General features: G+C 32.5%; 1 protein-coding gene across 1 annotated transcript; it reads right to left on the reverse strand.

The window, feature by feature from the left end:
* Window positions 1–870: 870 nt before the first annotated feature.
* On the reverse strand, window positions 871–17,685 carry LOC148618093 (cytochrome c1, heme protein, mitochondrial-like). The gene is made up of 8 exons (XM_088585959.1): window positions 17,547–17,685; window positions 16,402–16,443; window positions 15,236–15,387; window positions 6,614–6,740; window positions 5,570–5,740; window positions 2,598–2,745; window positions 2,036–2,136; window positions 871–1,164 (listed from the first exon to the last, which is right to left on the reverse strand). The coding sequence occupies exons 1-8, from the start codon at window positions 17,682–17,684 to the stop codon at window positions 1,057–1,059; spliced, it is 987 nt and encodes a 328-aa protein (XP_088442085.1). The 5' UTR covers window position 17,685; the 3' UTR covers window positions 871–1,056.
* Between the last annotated feature and the right edge of the window lie 1,488 nt (window positions 17,686–19,173).

The following is a 19,173-nucleotide window of genomic DNA, read 5'->3' on the forward strand; positions in this document are numbered from 1 at the left end:
ACTTCCTGTTGATCAATCATAAAATATCAATGATAGGATGAAGGTTTTGACTGATACATGTAAGTGTGTTAAATGGAACATTCTTAACACATTTAATGTTTTTTGACACATCACTGCAAGAACTACTAAATGTTATTTTATTACTGAACATCCACCAAGGCCACAAAGGGGGGTCCCTCAAATCTTCATTTGATTTTGATTTTATCTTACAGAAATGAAAAAAAAATGTTATTGAGCAGAACAATTGCCAGAAACATATTTACTGTTTATAAAAGAGATATTGAATAATACAAAAGGAATAACATTTGACTATATTTTTGTGTATAGTTCAGAAACAACAGGGAAGTTCAAGGCATAATCTGGTGACAAACGGTATTTTGATCCTAAAGGATCCAAAACCCCAAAATGATAAGAGTTGTCATAAACTTAGTTTTCTATTAGTTTTCTCCTGCTTGTCACATTTGTCTGTCCAATTTGTTTGCTATACTTTTCTTATGTATTAATTATTTTTGGAATAACCCTTAAATCACATATACTATTGTACTATCCATTTCCAACACTATAAACCAGCCGTTTTTAAATAATGGAAACGGGGAATTTTTTTCATGACCTTTTTTTTTGCGGTTTCTGCTATAAATCTGCTTATCACAGTTATAAATAGTAATTGTTAATTAATTTGTACCAAAATGTTCTTTGTACAAAATATGTCTAACAGTTCAATTTTCATGTAACAGATCTTGGTGCAAAAATAGCGAAAATAAAACTGCCATGAAAATTTCCTGATTTACAGTATGACATTGGAAGCATTACAACCTGACATAACCTTATTTTCCATACATGGGACAACAATAATCAGGCAGAAGATATCAATTTAAATAAAACCATAACATTTATTTTCTTCTCAAGCTTTAAACTGAACATACAACCAAGAAAGTTCAGTAAGAATACATAGAAGTCCTGGAAATGACTTGCAGACATAGAAGAAAATGATCATTTCAATAAATAACACTGTCTTGTTAGAACTTCACCAACACTACAAAAATCCTGAGAACAGTATTACTTCTTCTTCTTTATAAGTGCTACTTGTCTGGCTTTTAAAACTGAGAAGTAATGACGCTTGGCATAATAGGATATGGCAAGCATACCTGCTAACCATGCATATATCTGAAAAATAAAACAAAAAATGACAATTTAAAAACAGACCAAACATCAATTCAGTACTTACTTAAAAATAAGCGAAGATTAATGAAGTCAAGACCATTGCAGCTGTTCACAACTTTTCTGTATTTGCATTGATATTGCGATTTGTTACATTGACTTTCCTTTCTGACCAATACCAAAAGCTTATCAGATTGGTAGTAAGGTTTTCCATTCTGGCTTAGTTATTGGTCAAATATAGCTAGCCTTGAACCAATAACTCTGCCAAAATGGGAAACCTTACACAATTATACCTTTATTGACTAACTCGTCCAATAAGTCATATTGGCCTAGGCCAATAAGGATTTTAACCAGGCCAATATGACGCTAAGCCTGTATTGGCGCACGTTTGTATTTAGCGTTGTATTTGAAGTTTTGATTATACTTAGGTTAATATTCAAAAATTACTCAATCAATATTACCCTATAATACAGATCACTGGTAATTTTTAGGATTTTGTAGTTCTCATGGCAAATATCTATACAACCCTTCATAGGAATAACTTAAAAAATCAAAATGCAGGTTCAGCTTGATGGGATGTAACGTGTAAGCATTCCTGGCACAGTGGTGAATTGACTTCTTTTTTGCTTTGACTTTTTACTTGCAGTTTAAGATTTCAAAATTTTGGGTTAAATTCTCTGCAATTTACATAAGAACTATTTGAAATTTGTTATGCAGTTTGACTGAAACTGTGTATGACTTAAAGATTGGCTGCACATTAATTTCCTCTATTAACCATATGCTATTGATGCTTGTTCTATGTCTTTTCATTTTAACTAATAGGGAGCAAAGATCAGAACATATTAATTCCAGCTCCCAACAAGCATATCAAACTTACTCTAAAAGTTAGTTTCTTTCTTTCATCATTGTCTTGATTTGCAGTCCAAACCAAAAAGGAGACCACATCTTTAGCCAATTGACTTCTTGTTGCCGGTGTTCCTATAAAATAGATATAATAAGGTAACCTAAAAAAATATTAGGTTGCAAAAAAGCAGAGAAGTTCTATATCTATTGAAAAACACAGTAATTTGTATAAATAAATCATCTAGATGGACACCTCCTAGTTCTTTTAAAATGTTTTCACTTGCAAAATCTAGGTTTCGACAATTTTTAATTATTTTTCATAAAATTAGTACAATAATACCTAGCTTCCCAATCAGATGAGTTTTTAGTTATTCTCAAGCTTCTACTAAAATTCAGATTCTATCCTTGAATATAGAAAAGATTTCTTTCCTATCCATAGTCTAACATGCTAACTTACTATTACTATCAGTATATTCCAGGTCATTGTTTTTGTTAGGGGGCAAACTTACTTCACTTATCATTATTCTTTAATATCAATTTCTGTAATGTGATTAACTTAAGATTAGTAAAGTCTACATCTTCTGTGGATAACTCACCATCGGTATATTCTATAATGTCAGTATACAGTGGTGGAGCCATGGCAATAATACCACCATCATAATATGGATTGAAATGTCCATCTTCCATCACCTCTACACCAGCTGGTGGATCACAGTAACCCGTTAACAGTGAGAAAACATAATCCTGAAAAAAAAAAAAAAACAGAATTAGCAGAAAACAGATCTGAACGGAGAGAGAACATAGGTCTTAACAAGAGGCTCTCTGGAGCCTGAACCGCTCACCTGGTAAAATTTTTGCCTTTCAAGGGCAATTACTCTTATAAAGAGTTGTCAGACAAATTCGACTCAAGTAGACTTTGGTAGTATTTATCATAAGAATCATTCATCAATTGAAAGTTTCTATCTATTATGGTTTTCAAGATATTGGCTGAAAACTGCTAAAAACATCATTTTCACCTTTCAAGGGCAATAGCTCTAACAGAGAGTCATGTGACAACTTCGATCTGATGCAGGGTTTTGTAACCTTATAATAACAAACATTCAGCAATTGAAAGAATTTGGCTACACCATACTTTTGGTTATTATTGGTCTGGTAGTTTCAGAGGAGAAGATTTGGAAAGAAATAACATTAAAAATAGGGATAAAATGTTGACAAATGGAAATAACTCAACATGGCTTAACAGATTAAAATAAAAATTTGACCAAAGATATATCTCATCATGCTGAACACTTTACCCAAGTCAGAATTTGACTAAATCTAACGGTTCTGGAGATATATTTGAAATAAAAGTCCCCACATAATTTATATGCAGGATTTCCCAAAAGAACATTTATACCAAGCTTGATTCCAACTGGTCAAGTATTAAAGAGGAGAAAACATCAAACTTCTCATATGCATTTTATAATGAAGCTGCCTTATCAGATATTCCATGGTTGTGTATGATTTTGTTAATTATGATATACATTTATTAATTCCACTGTACAAATGTTTTTGTTTATTCCAATACAAATCTGAAGTGATGGTCAAGGGGAGATAAATCAGATTATTCAAAGATGTTCAAACCCTTCACCTGTTACTGTTAGTCATTCAGTAAGCTTTAAATAAAGCACTTTTCAGTCTTTAAGAAGAACATGGAAAAATCAAATAATTTAGAGATGTTCAATTCAACACCTGTTGCTCAGGTTTGTTTACCATTAGTCAGTAAATCTTAAAAAAGAAGTTCAAAGCACATCTCAGTCTTTAAGAAGATCATAGTAAAAAATATATCAAAGCATTACTGTTATATTCAACTTAATTTAACTCTTATAAAATTAAAAAAAAATTTTCTGACAGAGTCAAAATGTACTATACATGAACTCCAAAACTATCCCATTTTAAATAATATGAGGCCTTATGTTCTTGCCTAGACTTGATTTTACAAACCCAACAAAAAAAATGCAGAACATGATATAATCAGAAGTAAAAATACTGTCAAAAGAGAAAGGAAATAGTAAAATCTAAATAAATTTATGTGGAAGAAAATCATGTCTGTTGGCCAAAACTATTTTTTCTAAGGTTCTCAGAAATATTTTTCAGGTCAAAACTCTGACCATGAAGAACAGATAACAAGAGGCTCCCAGGAGCCTGAATCGCTCCCCCGGTTAAATTTTTGCCTTTTAAGGGCAATAACTCTAACAAAGAATTGTCAGACAATTTTGACTCCATTTGATTCATTGGACACATTTGTAAGCCTTATAATAAGGATCATTTCAGCAATTGAAAGCTATTGGCTAAACCTAGCAGATCTGGAGATGTATGCAAAAATCTGCTGTCTGACCCCATTGTTCTATTTTTAGAAATGGCAGCCATGTTTTTTCAGCAATCAAAATTCTGTCATTTCATTAAGGTTACCCTATAAAACAAAAATGTCAACTTTCATTGAATTCTGTAGAGCAGTTTCTGAGGAGAAGATTTTTTAAAGTAATAACATCATAAACAGAAAAAAACGTCCAAAAAGGGCAATAACTCCAACATGGTCAACAAATTTTCACCAAAATTTGACCACAGACAGATCTCTTCATGCTGAATAATTTTACCCCATGTCAGATTTTGGTTAAACCTAACTGTTTTGGAGATATATGCAAAAATCTGCTGTGTGACCTGAATGTTCAATTTTTAGTAACAGCGGCCATGCTTTGTAACAGATCAAATATCCAAACGGTCATTTTGTTAAGAATGCCCTTTAAAACAAAAATACCAACTTTCAATGAATTCTGTAAAACAGTTTCTGAGGAGAAGATTTTTTAAAATAATAACATTAAAAACAGCAAAAATCATCCAAAAAGGGCAGTAAGTCCAACATGGGTTAACAGATTTTCACCAAGTTTTGACCACAGATAGATCTCATCATGCTGAACACTTTTACCCTGTCAGAATTCAGCTAAACCAAACCGTTTGGGAGATAAATATGAAAAACTACTGTCTGACCCCAATGTTCTACTTTTAGCAACGGCGGCCATGTTCTTCCACGGATCAAAAATCCCCACATCAGTTCTATGCACTATACCCCAAGAAACATTCATATTAAGTTTGGTTCCAATTGGTCAGGTGGTGTCAGAGGAGAGAAGAGTTTTGAAAGAAATAACATTTAATATAGCAAAGAAAGTCGAAAAAGGGCAACAACTCCAACATGGCTTAATAGATTAAAATGAAAATTTGACCACAGACTGATCTCATCATGCTGAACACTTTTACCCCATCAGAATTTAGCTAAACCTAACAGTTTTGGAGATATATTCTAAAAACTACTGTCTGACCCCTACGTTCTGTTTTTAGAAACAGCAGCCATGTTTTTCAATGGATCAAACATCCCACATCAGTTCTACGTAGGATACCCCAAGGAACATTCATACCAAGTTTGGTTCAAATTGGTCAAGTAGTTTCAGAGGAGAAGAGTTTTGAAAAATTGTGAATGACGATGACGGACGCCAAGTGATGGCCAGGTAAGCTAAAAATACAATAACCATACCTCTCCTCCTTCTCTGGCCTTCACTATATATGTCAGATCTGGTGGCTCAATACCATTGTTGGCAGCCTTGGCAGCATCAGAATTGGCATATGGTTTAGGGACTTTATCAGCCAGTTTTCCTGGTCTCTGAAACATGTTCCCATTAAGATCTGGACCATCTTCTATCATAGTCTGCAAATCAAGATGAATACAAAATGTAAGTTATAAAACATTATTAGACAAAACAAAATGTCTAACAAAAAAAAAACAAAAAAACATAGTACTCTGAAAGTACTATTGTTCGTGGAAGAACAATTTTCATGGTTTTCATTGGTAGACCAAACCATGAAATTTGGGTCCCAACGATAAGCAGAAATCCTATTGATGTGAATACTGAAAACAACGAATTCAAGAATCCTTGATCTAGTGTTTCTTCCCTAAACCACAAAAACTGGTATCCAAGAATTGAAGTCCTTTCACAATATACATGACATGAAAATTTAAATTTAACTACCATAGCTGTTGCTAATGATAAACAATGAGATTAATTCTGACAAAGTAGCATAGCTGATGTTAATGATAAACAATGAGATTAATTCTGACAAACTACCATAGCTGTTGTTAAACAATGAAATTAATTCTGACAAAGTAGCACAGCTGTTGTTAAACAGTGAAATTAATTCTGACAAAGTAGCATAGCTGTTGTAAATGATAAACAATGAGATTAATTCTGACAAACTAGCATATAAACAATGATTGGCAGCTAATCTGGGAACTAAGACTAGTACATTTTAAACATTGAGCAATCCAACCATTAATATTTACTGATACTAACTATCGATGCTGAAAAATGTTTGCAAACTTAATGAGTGCTTTCAGATGAAGATATATAAACAGGAATATGCTTAATGAATATTTTTGGGATGAGCAAAAAATAATTCAAAGAAAAGACTACTATTTCTGATAGAATTTATTGATGTCAGTGAATGTATTAAAGTCATACAAGGTTAATTATCAATGAAATATGCATCAATATGATTCTAATATTGACATTGTGATACATACTGCTTTAGCTTCTTTCTTGGCCTCAGCTTCAGTAAAGAAAGCTCCAACCATTTCTCTATAGTAGAGAAACTTAACACTGTGACAGGCAGAACATACACCTTTGTATACTTCCCATCCTCTTCTGACACTTAAATCATATAAAAATGAACATTAGTTTTTGTGGATTGCATTGGAAGAAACCAGATTGAGTTTAATAACATGTACAAAAAAACATTAAAGGAAAAGGTGTTATCTGAATATTTTGAAAAGTCCTGCTACATACCCTTTTTCTCCACAATTAAAATGTTAAATTAGAAAACTGAAGCAAATATATTTAATATTTCTGATATTTCAGCCATTCTAAATATTTTTTCATTCCAAGTAGTGAAATACAAAAGCAGTCTTCAAGGATTCCATTTCCCATAATCTGGGCAAGTATAAAAGTTATATACTATGTTCAACTTTCCATTTGGTAAGCAGAAAACTTAAATATGGGATTTGTTGGGTACGTAAAGATGACTTCAGTTGTGGGGGATTTAATTTTCATTTGAAATTTTCCTGTGGAAACATTAAATTTTCAAAAATCCTAGAACAATGAAAAGCATTTGTTACAGAATGTTGTCATCACTGGTTTGCCAACTTGTAATTTGTTAAATGTAGTTATCTTTTACATGTATTTTACCTGTGAATTCTTGCAGACTTCTATAATTTACAAATAAATTTTGGGGAAATGTGCACATTTCAATTAAAACCCAAAGCACACATGTATTATTAAATAACAAAACATTTACATTTTTTAAATACGTGTTCTTAAGGAATTTGCCAAAATATATATGATTTTGTTGAAATATTTGTGAACAGATGATAAAATTATGACAATTAATTGAATTCATCTTTGTCAATTAGAAATTTTAACATTTATATTTTCTTGATTATTTAAATATTTATAGTTCAAATACATGATATTTTAAAATTAAATAATTAGCAGTCTTAAGCACATAATGTTTTCCCCAGGATTACCATTGAAGGCTGTGCTTATTTAACTTTACTCTGTGTTCTTTTTTGTAAATGACACAAACAATGTGGAAAAACTTGTACTTGAGAGTGGGGAAGACGATCTTGAATTTATACAAAAATGTCTCAATGATCTTGGCATTTATCGGAGATGGAAAAGCAATTCAATATGCTTTACTTTTTTGAAAGGGTGATGAATTGACTCCCAAAAGCTCCAAAATTTTGTTAAATGATACAGATTCAGAAGAAACAACATTTGACTGTCTACAAGTTCTTTTGGTTAAGGATGTAGACCTAGGGTAAGGGACATAACTCTAAAAATCATTGGAACGTTTGTACATGCATTCAGCATTTTACATCAATCTTATATAAGCATCTAATTAACCTGGATTCATTTTATTCTGCTTCAAACGAAAGCTTGAGAGGCTTGGTGAAATTGAATATGATAGAAACATATAACTGATTTCATAAGTTATGTCCCTTACCCTAAGTCTACCTCTTCAATTCTGAAAAAAGACATTTTTAATGGCACTAACAAAATGACCACACCTACTAGTCATTTAAATTTCTCTAAAGCTGTGGACCTATGGTCAAGCCTATATGGAAGGGAAAACTTCACCTTAGTATAACTGAGTTAGACAGTACAGATAGAAAGATTTACCATAATTATTGATTATAAATTGTTATGTTGAAGCTTGTGCTATTAAATATGTCTCATTCAACCTTGTCATACTTTCTTTGGCAAATTATTTTCTGTGTGAAAGGACACGATGAAAATTTGTCCGACCGGAGAGTGAGCCATGTGTTCATTTTGATCCATGGAGATCCCTGCTAATGTTGTAAATTTTATGTTTTATGTTTTGTATATTGGGTACTTACTTTTCACATATTTTATAATAAAACAAGCAAACTTTGTGAAATAACTGAGATGTAAATTAAGATAAGAAAAGGGCATGGTAAGTATTTTTCCAAAGGGCACTTATTGTCGCGATGTCTGATTTTTAGGGCACATTGCTTTGTTTAAAAATTGTTATACAATTTAAAAATTCAAAGAAACATCTGAATTAAAACCTTTTCATCTGAACTAAAACTTAATTTGAGAAAGTACCTGCCAACTTTTGAAAATCCCCATGAGGGTTTTAACGTGGGACGACATACGAATCAACATTTTCAGGACATATTTTGCAAACTCTTTGGGTTTTACTGTAGTAATGTATGAATGAGACAATCACTATCACTATTTTTCAGCTGAATAACATGTGCATGCACTATAATAGATTGAAGTTTGTAAGGCCCCCCTTTTTGTGTTGGATTCCTCCAAACCTATTTAAAATTCATAAGTTTTTTTCAAATTCAAGAAAATAAATGAGAAAACTTCTATTTACATTCAAGTTCATTTCTACTATTTGAACACATATATATGTCAGTTGAAGGGGAGATAGTATTCATTTTGTGAACTTAAAAGTTTTACAGTTCAGAAAGTATTTTGGGGACTAACTAAGTCTAAAGTGGAACATGTGACAGCATGATGCTGGACAGTTTCTTGAGTACAGATAGTGGGAAACTTGGGCAACTCATACATGTACTTTTCATTAAATGCATACCATGAGGTGCAGTATATGAGGAAATGTTACAAATATTCAAAAATGTTGAATTGTTGATAATGAATTTCCAAAATCATCACCATTTGAAAGGAATAATATTTCTTTTAACTATTGCAAACAAAAAGAACACCGTATTGTTGAAATTACAGGAAATGTGAAGACTACAGGAGAGGTAACTAATTTTGTATAAACAATGATAATTTTTAAATTTGTTTACACACGTGGTTCTACAAATTTAAGACCTGTTAAAATGACAGTATTGTCAAATTAATTGTGGAGTAGAATTTAATCTTTAGAAAATGATTGGATGTTTACAAAATAGTGGTAGATCAAATTGGGATTCATTTTCTAATTGTCAAACCCTGATCAGCTGATTGCTCCTCAGAGATAATTTACCTGCCATAAAACGTACCCTTAACTGTTTAGACAACAATTAACACCTTTTGTCAGATTAATGACTTTTAATTAAAGAAATGAGATTGAAACACAAATTAGGCGTTTAATTTCAGAGTTTTTAGGTAATTTTGACAAAATTGGTTTTGTGTCAAGTTTGACCTAAAAATCCTGTAAGGTAAATAACAAAAATGGCAATGAAGTTTCATGATTTCGAGAGGGCTAAAATTCTAACAGGAGCATATTTTCGTGACCGAAAAGGCATTTGGCGTGTTGGAAAAGGGGCATAGCGTCCTGAAACAAGAGGCCCCAAGGAGCCTGAATCACTCACCTGGTTGAATTTTGCCTTTCAAAGGCAATAAATTTAACAAGAAGTTGTCCTACAATTTTGACTCAAGAAATCTTTGGTAAGGCTTATCATGAGGATCATTTCAACAATTGAAAGTTTCTTTAATCTATAACTGTTTTCAAGATATTGACTGAAAACTGATTAAAAAAGGTCAATTTCCCCTATCAAGGGCAATAACTCTTACAAGGAGTCAGGTCTCACTAACCACTTCCAGCTCAAATGTCAAATGGCCAACCCCCCCCCTCCCATGTAGTACCAAAAACACACTAAACCTAGAAATATGCATTGTAAGTGCATTATTTGTGTGTAATGTGTACTTTAAAATCATATTTCTAATTTACTACAAAAGTGTATGAATATCGTTTACATGTGTGAGTAATTTGCCTCTATGCTGTCAGCAGAAAAGGTAAAAATGTTGATATTCAGTATTCTTTATTCAAGTTAATTTTGAGAAGAATTTCTACTGTCATTGTACCATTAGATTAATGATTATGAAAGCCTTCTTTTCCAAGCTTTGTAATGGTATGCAACTTTCAGGTGTCATTTGTCCTGGGAATTCAAAGTGAAACATTGAAAATTACTTGTTTAACATGTATAAAATAGAAACTTTAGAAGTGGTTAGTGAGACCTCACCTGACAACTTTTATCCCTGAAGACTTTTGTAGTCCTAATAATAAGGATCATTTCAGCTACTAAAAGAATTAGGCTAAACCTAATGGTTTTGGAGATATATGCGAAAAACACCTGTCTGACCCCTACACCGTATGTCCTATTTTTAGCAATGGCTGCCATGTTTTTTGACGGATTAAAAATTCCCACAAGAGTTCTATGTAGGATAACCCAAGGAACATTCACACCAAGTTTGGTTCTAATTGATAAAATAATGTCAGAGGAGAAGATTTTTGAAAGAAATAACATTAAAAATAGCAAAAATCGTTGAAAAAAGGCAATATCTCCAACATGACTCAACAGTTTAAAACCAAATTTTGACCATAGATAGATCTCATCATGCGAAAATCTGCCGTCTGACCCCTATGTTCTATTTTTAGCAATGTCGGCCATATTTTTCGACGAATCAAAAAGCCCCACATCAGTTCTATACAGGATACGCCAAGGAACATTCAAACCAAGTTTGGTTTCAATTAATCAGGTAGTGTCAGAGATGATTTTTGAAAGAAATAACATTAAAAATAGCAAAAATTGTTGAAAAAGAGCAGTAACTCCAACATGGCTTAAATTATTATAACCAAAATTTGACCAGAGATAGATCTCATCATGCTGAAAACTTTTACCTGATGTCAGAATTTAGCTAAACCTAATGGTTTTGGAGATATATGTGAAAAACTAATGTCTGACCCCTATGTTCTATTTTTAGTAACAGTGGCCATGTTTTTCAATGAATCAAAAATCCCCACAAGGGTTCAAAACAGGATACCCCAAGGAACATTCATACCAAGTTTGGTTCCAATAGGTCAAGTAGTGTCAGAGGAGAAGATTTTTGAAAGAAATAACATTAAAAATAGCAAATATTGTTGAAAAAGGGCAATAACTTCAACAGGACTTCACGCATTAAAACCAAAATTTGACCAGAGATAGACCTTATCATGCTGAACACTTCTACCCTGTCAGAATTTAGTTAAACCTAACAACTTTTGAGATATATGTGAAAAACTACTGTCTGACCCCTATGTTCTATTTTTAGTAATGGCAACCATGTTTTTGTTTTTCAATGAATCAAAAATCTCCACACCAGTTCTATGCAGGATACCCCAAAGAACCTTTATGCCAAGTTTATTTCTAATCAGTCCAGTAGTTTCAGAGGAGAAGAGTTTTGTACAATTGTTAATGACGACGAACACCAGGTGATGGCAATAGCTCACATAGCCTTTGGCTATGCTACTTCGCTTTAGATTTAGCTCTATGTAATGTATACAGTGCTTCATATACACTACTGTCGACACTAATTTTAATCTCTCCACTCTCCGCAGTGGAGTCACCATTTCAAAAATTGACTATAGCTTACTGTCTTTATACATGTCCCTAAGTATATTTAATGGTCCAAGCAGTTCAATAACCTTTTAGTAATTGGCAGAAATAAATCTTGAAAAATGTAAAAAAATTCATTCCAGTTTTTACTTTTGTGGAGAAATATGAGTGACTCCATTATGAAGATTGGAGAATTTTGGTTGATGGCAATGTAGTTGTTAATGCAGGGGTCCCACTGGGCTTCGCAAATGTTGCAATTGGAAATTTTTAATTTCAAATGGCGATAAATATAGCCAATTGGCAATTTTATTGGGTCAAAGGTAAACAGAATCACGGCCATGTTCACCTGACTACATATAAGTTTCACAGCCCTGTTAAACCATATGATACATTTAGAAACAGATTTACAGAATATATTAGATCCAATGAATGACGATTATCAGGAAGAGTCTAAAACACTGCGAATTGATCGAAGAAAATGGATGACATTTGTTTGCACTTTTCTAATGGCCTAATGTTTTTTTTTGGTAAAAAAATCAATAAACAAATAGAAAGAGATTCCCCAAATCTATTTAAGGAAATACTGAAGATATCAAGCAGGAGAATATGAAAATGAGAGAATAAAAAAGGGACACAATTAATTGTCCATGGTAGTTTGGTAGGAAATTCATCACATGAATAAAGATAATTATATTTTTTGAAAATTTATGAATAATTCAAAGACTCGGGTCTTCTAAGTCGCTAAATGTTAAATATTGTATGCCACTGATTTAGGCTTGCCTTTAACATACAGCCAGGCGAATTCAATGCTCTACTAAACTTGACTCCCAATCAATCAGTGATTTTCTCATTTTCATCATAAACCCTGAATATAGTAACAGTCTTTGATAATATCAAAACAACTCAGGGTCGCACTGGGCTTCGCCAATGTCGCAATTTGCAATTTTTTATTTTATCCGGCGACAAAAATAACCAGTTGGCGATTTTCTTGGCCCTAGGTTTTTTATATTAAAATTGACAGGAAGTTAATCAGCAACAGATATTCTCTCTAATTAAACAATTGTGTTGACACCTGGTCAGAATTAAGTAACTATGACCAATTACGATTGAAGCAATTAAAGGTAATTAGACCAGGCGACCACGACTGACAATATCCTCATGGGAGGTGTCAATCAAATGTAAATATATTATTGAGCCAATCAAAACCCTCATCATTTGGTCATAGGTAAACACAATTATGGCCATGTGCATGTGGCTACATACAAGCTTCATGGCCCTGTTTAACCATGTGATACATTCAGAAACAGGCTTACCTAATAACAGAATAAATTAAATCCAATTAACAATGATTATCCCACCAAGAAGTGTCTAAATACATGGAAATGAAAGAATTGATGAAAGAAAATGGATGACATTTGTTTATACTTTTGCCATGTGACTTTTTTGGCGGGAAAATCGGTAAACACATAGAATGGGGATTCCCAAAATCTAATTAAGGAAATGCTATTCATATATAAAGATAACAAGCATTTTGACAGTATTGCTGATGCAATACAGTGTCCCCATTCGGCCTTTGAACTCATTGCCTTTACGAGATTTTTTTTATATATATGAACTAACAATGGATGGTGTTATTTTTCAACAATCAAGAGAAATTAACTCTTGAACAACAAAAGCCAATGCCATCAAAATCAAACCTGAGCTTCATTTTAAAGTAGATAACAACATTTTTGCATTACAGAAAGCTGCATAAAGACATTCTCTTTCTATCACCTGGAAAGTTGAAAAAAACTTCGTTATTATGAATTAAAGGGCAAATAACTCTAGAATGACAGCAGCAATTTGCATCAAAATGATGAAACATAAAATTTTATGTAATTTTCTATGTCAAAGGGCCATAAGTTCCATATAAACCATTTTGCCGCAATAATACTTAAATTTAATTTGTAACTTGTCATGATAGGACTAGCTAACAAATATGAAATCAATTGGATGAGGCATTACAAAGAAAAGTCTGGAAAACATAAAATTTTATGAAATTTTTTATGTCCAAGGGACACAACTTCTATCAAAATCATTCAACCATAACATCATTCGAACTTAACTTGTAACTTGTCATAATAAAACTATACAAGAATTGAAATCATTTGGATGAGGCATTACAAAAAAAAGTCTGGAAAACATCAAATTTCATGAAATTTTCTATGTCCATAACTTCTGTAAAAATCTTTCAACCGTAACATCATTCAAACTTAACTTGTAACTTGTCATGATAAGACTATATAACAAATATGAAATCAATTGGATGAGGCATTACAAAAAAAGGTCCAGAAAACCAAGTGTGACTGATGGACTGATGAACGGACGGAGTGCAAACCTAAGTCCCCTTCGGCATTTGCCGAAAGGGGACAATTAAACAGGGACACAATTTATGCCCCATGATACAAAATGCAGTTTGTTAGAAATTTTATCACTTGAAAAAAAGAATCAAGTTTGTTAAAAATATAAAAAAAATCAAATTGTATTGTAAGATAAATTAGACCATAAAGGACAAAGGCAAACATGTTTTAAAATCAGGGACTACATGAGAATAGTAATATTCTTGATAGAAGTAAAATACCTGTTTCTGGAGTAGTACTTTATTATTTTGTGCATATGAAAGTGACAGACTAGAGCTAAAAACCTGTTTTATACATGTATAAAGAGTGAATCTTGGGTACATGTATGTCATGAATGGAGAGGTTATTTTGATAAATTGACAAAGATAATTCATCAGTGGACTTAATACTGTCATATTTTTTTTTTAAAAGTATAATTTTTTTTGGCATCCTTTGGGTCTAATTTCTGAAAATTGGCAGGCGGCAATTTTTCTGGCGACAGAAGTTTGGAAGCCAGAGCAGCCCCTGCAACTACTTGTATTTCTGGAGTAGTACTTTATTATTTTGCATATGAAGAGTAACTAATGGGTAAGACTAAGGCTAAAACCTGCTTTGTACATGCCTCAAGAGTTTTCCACTTGAAAAATAGAATTTTAATTGGTATTTAGTAATATTTCCCCTAAAATTTGTTCACTGATAATATTGTTTTGCAGTAGTCTACATGTCTAAAAAGATGGGTTTTTGGTAAAGTCTAATACAAAATGAGAGTTGTTAGGTAAGTGTGAGTGTTTTTTAATTTTTTTTGTCAGAGAAAAGAATGAAATTCTGTCAATCTCTTGTATTTTTTTATCAAAAGACAAAAAGGTCACAGCAGACAAGTTGGCTACCTGAAACACAGAATTTCTATTTTTGCCTTTACCTCTTCATATCAATAGATTGCCAGAATTTATGATGATTCCATAGATGTGATGGAGGATGTAATGTCAAATCAGAAGCAACAACTGGTGATCCTAAAGCCGCACCAACCAGTCCAAGTCCTCCGAATGCTGCACTTCCAAAAGCAATTAATGCCTGCAAAATATAAGAAAGTAGTACTTGAAAATTTAAAGAAAAAACTCCTTTATCATGTTAACTGATTTACTTTAAAAATGGGGGTATATTAAAAGCAATGCACTGACCAAAACTTTTGCTCCCATTTTTTAATAACCATTAATTAACAAATTCCCGATTATTGTGTTTCGACAGGAAAAGCGTACATTTATTTGTACATTTTTGTACACAAATAATTTAAGTGTTTTCCCCAGAAATTTGTGAAGGTATGGTTATTTAAGTATTTTGAGGGCACACTGGGGGCATCCCACCTTAACACTTGGAAAATTTATTTACTGAAACCTACAATAAACATCCTTCACCCTAGTATGCTATTGTAAAAGTATCATAATGGGAGTCAATACAACAGGAGTATACAAATGTATACTAACATGCAAATAAGTTAAAAATAATTAAATTAATCTTATAACTTGAAAGTTGGATTTTCCACCTGGGGGCATATTGTAAAATTCATGATGACAGCATGGTGCAGCACCATGCTAAATTGGTAAAGGGAAACCTCTATTGTTGACAACTGTTAAATTATTTTTAACTATTAATTCAACAAATTTTAAGTTCCATATAAAAGTATGTACACTAATTAATTACATACATGTACATAATCAGTACAAATACAGATTCATTTTAATTTTTGACCAAGTTATGCAAAATAACTAACATTAGGACAGTTCATGCTTCATGAACCGTTATGCAGTTTATAAAAAAAGAGTGAACTCCCCAAAGTTGGTTATGCAAGCATAAATTGGTAAAAAACTAAAAACAATCCTTATAAATTAATTTCTAATTGTTTCCAGTCAAAATTAATGTTCCTTCATCAAAGCCTTATTAGTTTTGGAAGTATTTGAATTGGGGACTGTAGACCAAACAATATTAATGATGTCACAGTACCTACATGTAATTAGTCAATGGAAAATAACCCAACTGTAATCAATGAAAAATTACACTTAAAGTTTCAAGTTTGTATACTGTACATACCCGCTTCTTTCCTTTGGATGCAGATTTGAAACTAATACTGGCCTAAAACAAAAAAATATGTACATGCAGATGTTACGTCATAATTCAAATAATATGTATCTTCCAGGTCAATGTGTAGGTAAAAAAAATTGAACAAGAAATTGTAATGAACCAGAAATAGGTTCAGTATTTTTTCTGTATAAGCAATCCAACAGTATACTTTAGACTAATTAATTTTTACTAGTTTTTCTGACGTGTATCTTGGATTAAGACACACTTTCTTCAAATGTTTATACACAAATTGTGCATTCCGCAATTCATAGTTTTCTCATCTATACAACACATAACTGGGCAGATTTTAAAGCAGAAGACACTTGCCTTACCTGAACAACCCTTTCCATGCTTCCAGTTTTGAACTGTGTATGAGTTTCTCATTTATTTATTTGTGCGTGTGTTTTTATTTTCAATATCAAATCTGTATGCAGTTTGTTGTTTCTGTCCTAGTTTTAATATTCTTATGTTTGTTCCTTGACTCTTTATTGTTCTTATATTGTCTAATTAATGTCATCCAATCATTGATTTCCAGATCAATGAAACATAATTTAAAATGAACTTGCAAACGTGGTTTTAAAAGCAGATAAAAACAAATTTTGAAACTTGTTAATGGCAAAATCATGCTGTAAATCGATTTTTTACAATGGAAAACCAGTCCAGATTTAGTTTTCTTGTAAACATCGATACTGTAAGTAATCAGTAAATCTGGTCACAACCACCACATATTGATAATTTTTTTAAAGGCAATTTACATAAACCATTGGTTTATTGCTTGTACTCATTATTGGCTTTGTGAGTTACTCTGAAAGACATTCCTGAATCCATTTACTGCATTGTCATTGATACCTGACACTATTCAATCAATACAACAAAAAAGCATCGTTTATATTTCAAATACAATCAATAGAAGTCAAATAAATTCCGTTCAGATATATAATTGTGTAATTTTTATGTTACACAACTCTCATTTTGACGTAAAAATCTGGTTTATGCAAGTTCACCTTGAAAAGTCTTCGCCCCTTAGCAAAGACAATAGAAATCCACTGTTGTTTTCTTTGAGACAGTTATATAGAATGACGAAAAATAACTTCTGGAAGAAGTTCACTATTTACCTGAGGCGTATTTGCAGCAGATTTCGCCTTTAAAAGGGTCTGCCGTGACACCCTGCCTACGACGGCCGCCATTTTGCTGAAATTAGTGACCGAAATGTAACGGAATGAGCCGAAACATGCCGATTGAAAAAAAGACATATCGGCCTTTATTTCGTCGGACCCAATTTCATTGACTAGACATAGATAAAAGTCGTGTAACAACGGATCAGAGTTTGTGTAGAAAACAAAGAAAAAATATTGTAACAGGTTTGGCGCCGTTCATATGATTTAAAGAGTCAAGTAACTTCGTTATCCTAAGTATTTTCCACGAACTTCCACATCCTGTGTTCATTTTTATCTATTATTATGATTCTTTGATTATTGTTTTAGCAAAGTCCGGCTCCATACTATTCTTGATTTTCTAATACATATCCAACTTTTATCTTAGTATTGAGCCTGATTTTGTCGATTTCAGCTTTGTAACTGGTAAGCTGTTGCTTGATAAATAACTTCGACAAAATTTTGTTCATCACTCTATTGATCGACGTAAAGGTGTTCCAGAAAATATTAACATCAGTCATTTCTTTTTAGTTATTAAGAACATGATATTTTTTTTCATAGTACTTGTATCGGTTCGATTACAATAAAATTGAGCTTTCCTCTGTTTCACCGTTTTACTGGATCGTCTTATTAATAGTCTCTGTATAGTCTGGCGTTTTGATTATTTTGATGTTGTAAAATTTGAAATCTCACCATCTGATCTCTGTAATCCTCAGCTGTGCCCGATCCTGTATACGCTTTCCTCCCTCTTTAAAAATTCTGCTTATGCTGCGATTAAGCACAAATTTGCTTGTATTGAGCGAGGTCTTGATGTAGTTACATGTACAATGAACGATTTGAGAAATCCATATTGCTCCGCAGTTCAGTATGTCCTCCTTTATCATACAATTGGTGTAAAGAAATCAAACATATTTCCTCTGTAAACAATATGTAATTTACGACTGAAATTTATTAGTCTTGCAAAATGACCTTTATTTATCTTAAAGACTTTGTTCTTTTTTGGACAATTATTTTTTAAGTGGTTATTTGAATTACACAGATAGGAATTCTTCCGGTTTTCCAGGTGCCCAATTCCTACACCGGTATTGTATTTCCTCATATTTCCCTCCATTCTGCAAATGATTCCCTTAAGTTTTTCTACATTGATTTCTAGCCTTTCAATCTTTATCTCTTGTTCTAAATGTAATGTGTCGTCTTTTCCCATTTTATCCTCGTATGTTTCAATAATTTCTACAGCTTCTGCAAGTGTTTTACATCCATTTTCTGTGCATCGTAATATTATTTTCGGTTTAAATGATTTATAGAGCTGGTCCAAAGACAATGTTAGTTGAATGTCTGAATCGAAATCCGGAAATGCCCTTCTCGATAGTTTGTGCAGATCATCCGCAAGTGATGCTATAGACTTCCCCTTTGTCGATGTCTATTCTCAAACCTATCTCTCTCCATCCAAAAGTCTGTGATTTTCGAAGTACTCCAAATCTTTGTGCAAGCCTTGTTTTTAAAATGCCATATTTTCTCCTCTCCTCGTCTCTGAGTCCTGAATAAAACGATCTTGCTTGTCCTGTGAGCTTTGTTTCTAGTATAAGAG

This window comes from Perna viridis, chromosome 5, assembly GCF_037379345.1.
Source record: "Perna viridis isolate PV_CMFRI_1.1 ecotype Kerala chromosome 5, ASM3737934v1, whole genome shotgun sequence".
Lineage (NCBI taxonomy): Eukaryota > Metazoa > Mollusca > Bivalvia > Mytilida > Mytilidae > Perna > Perna viridis.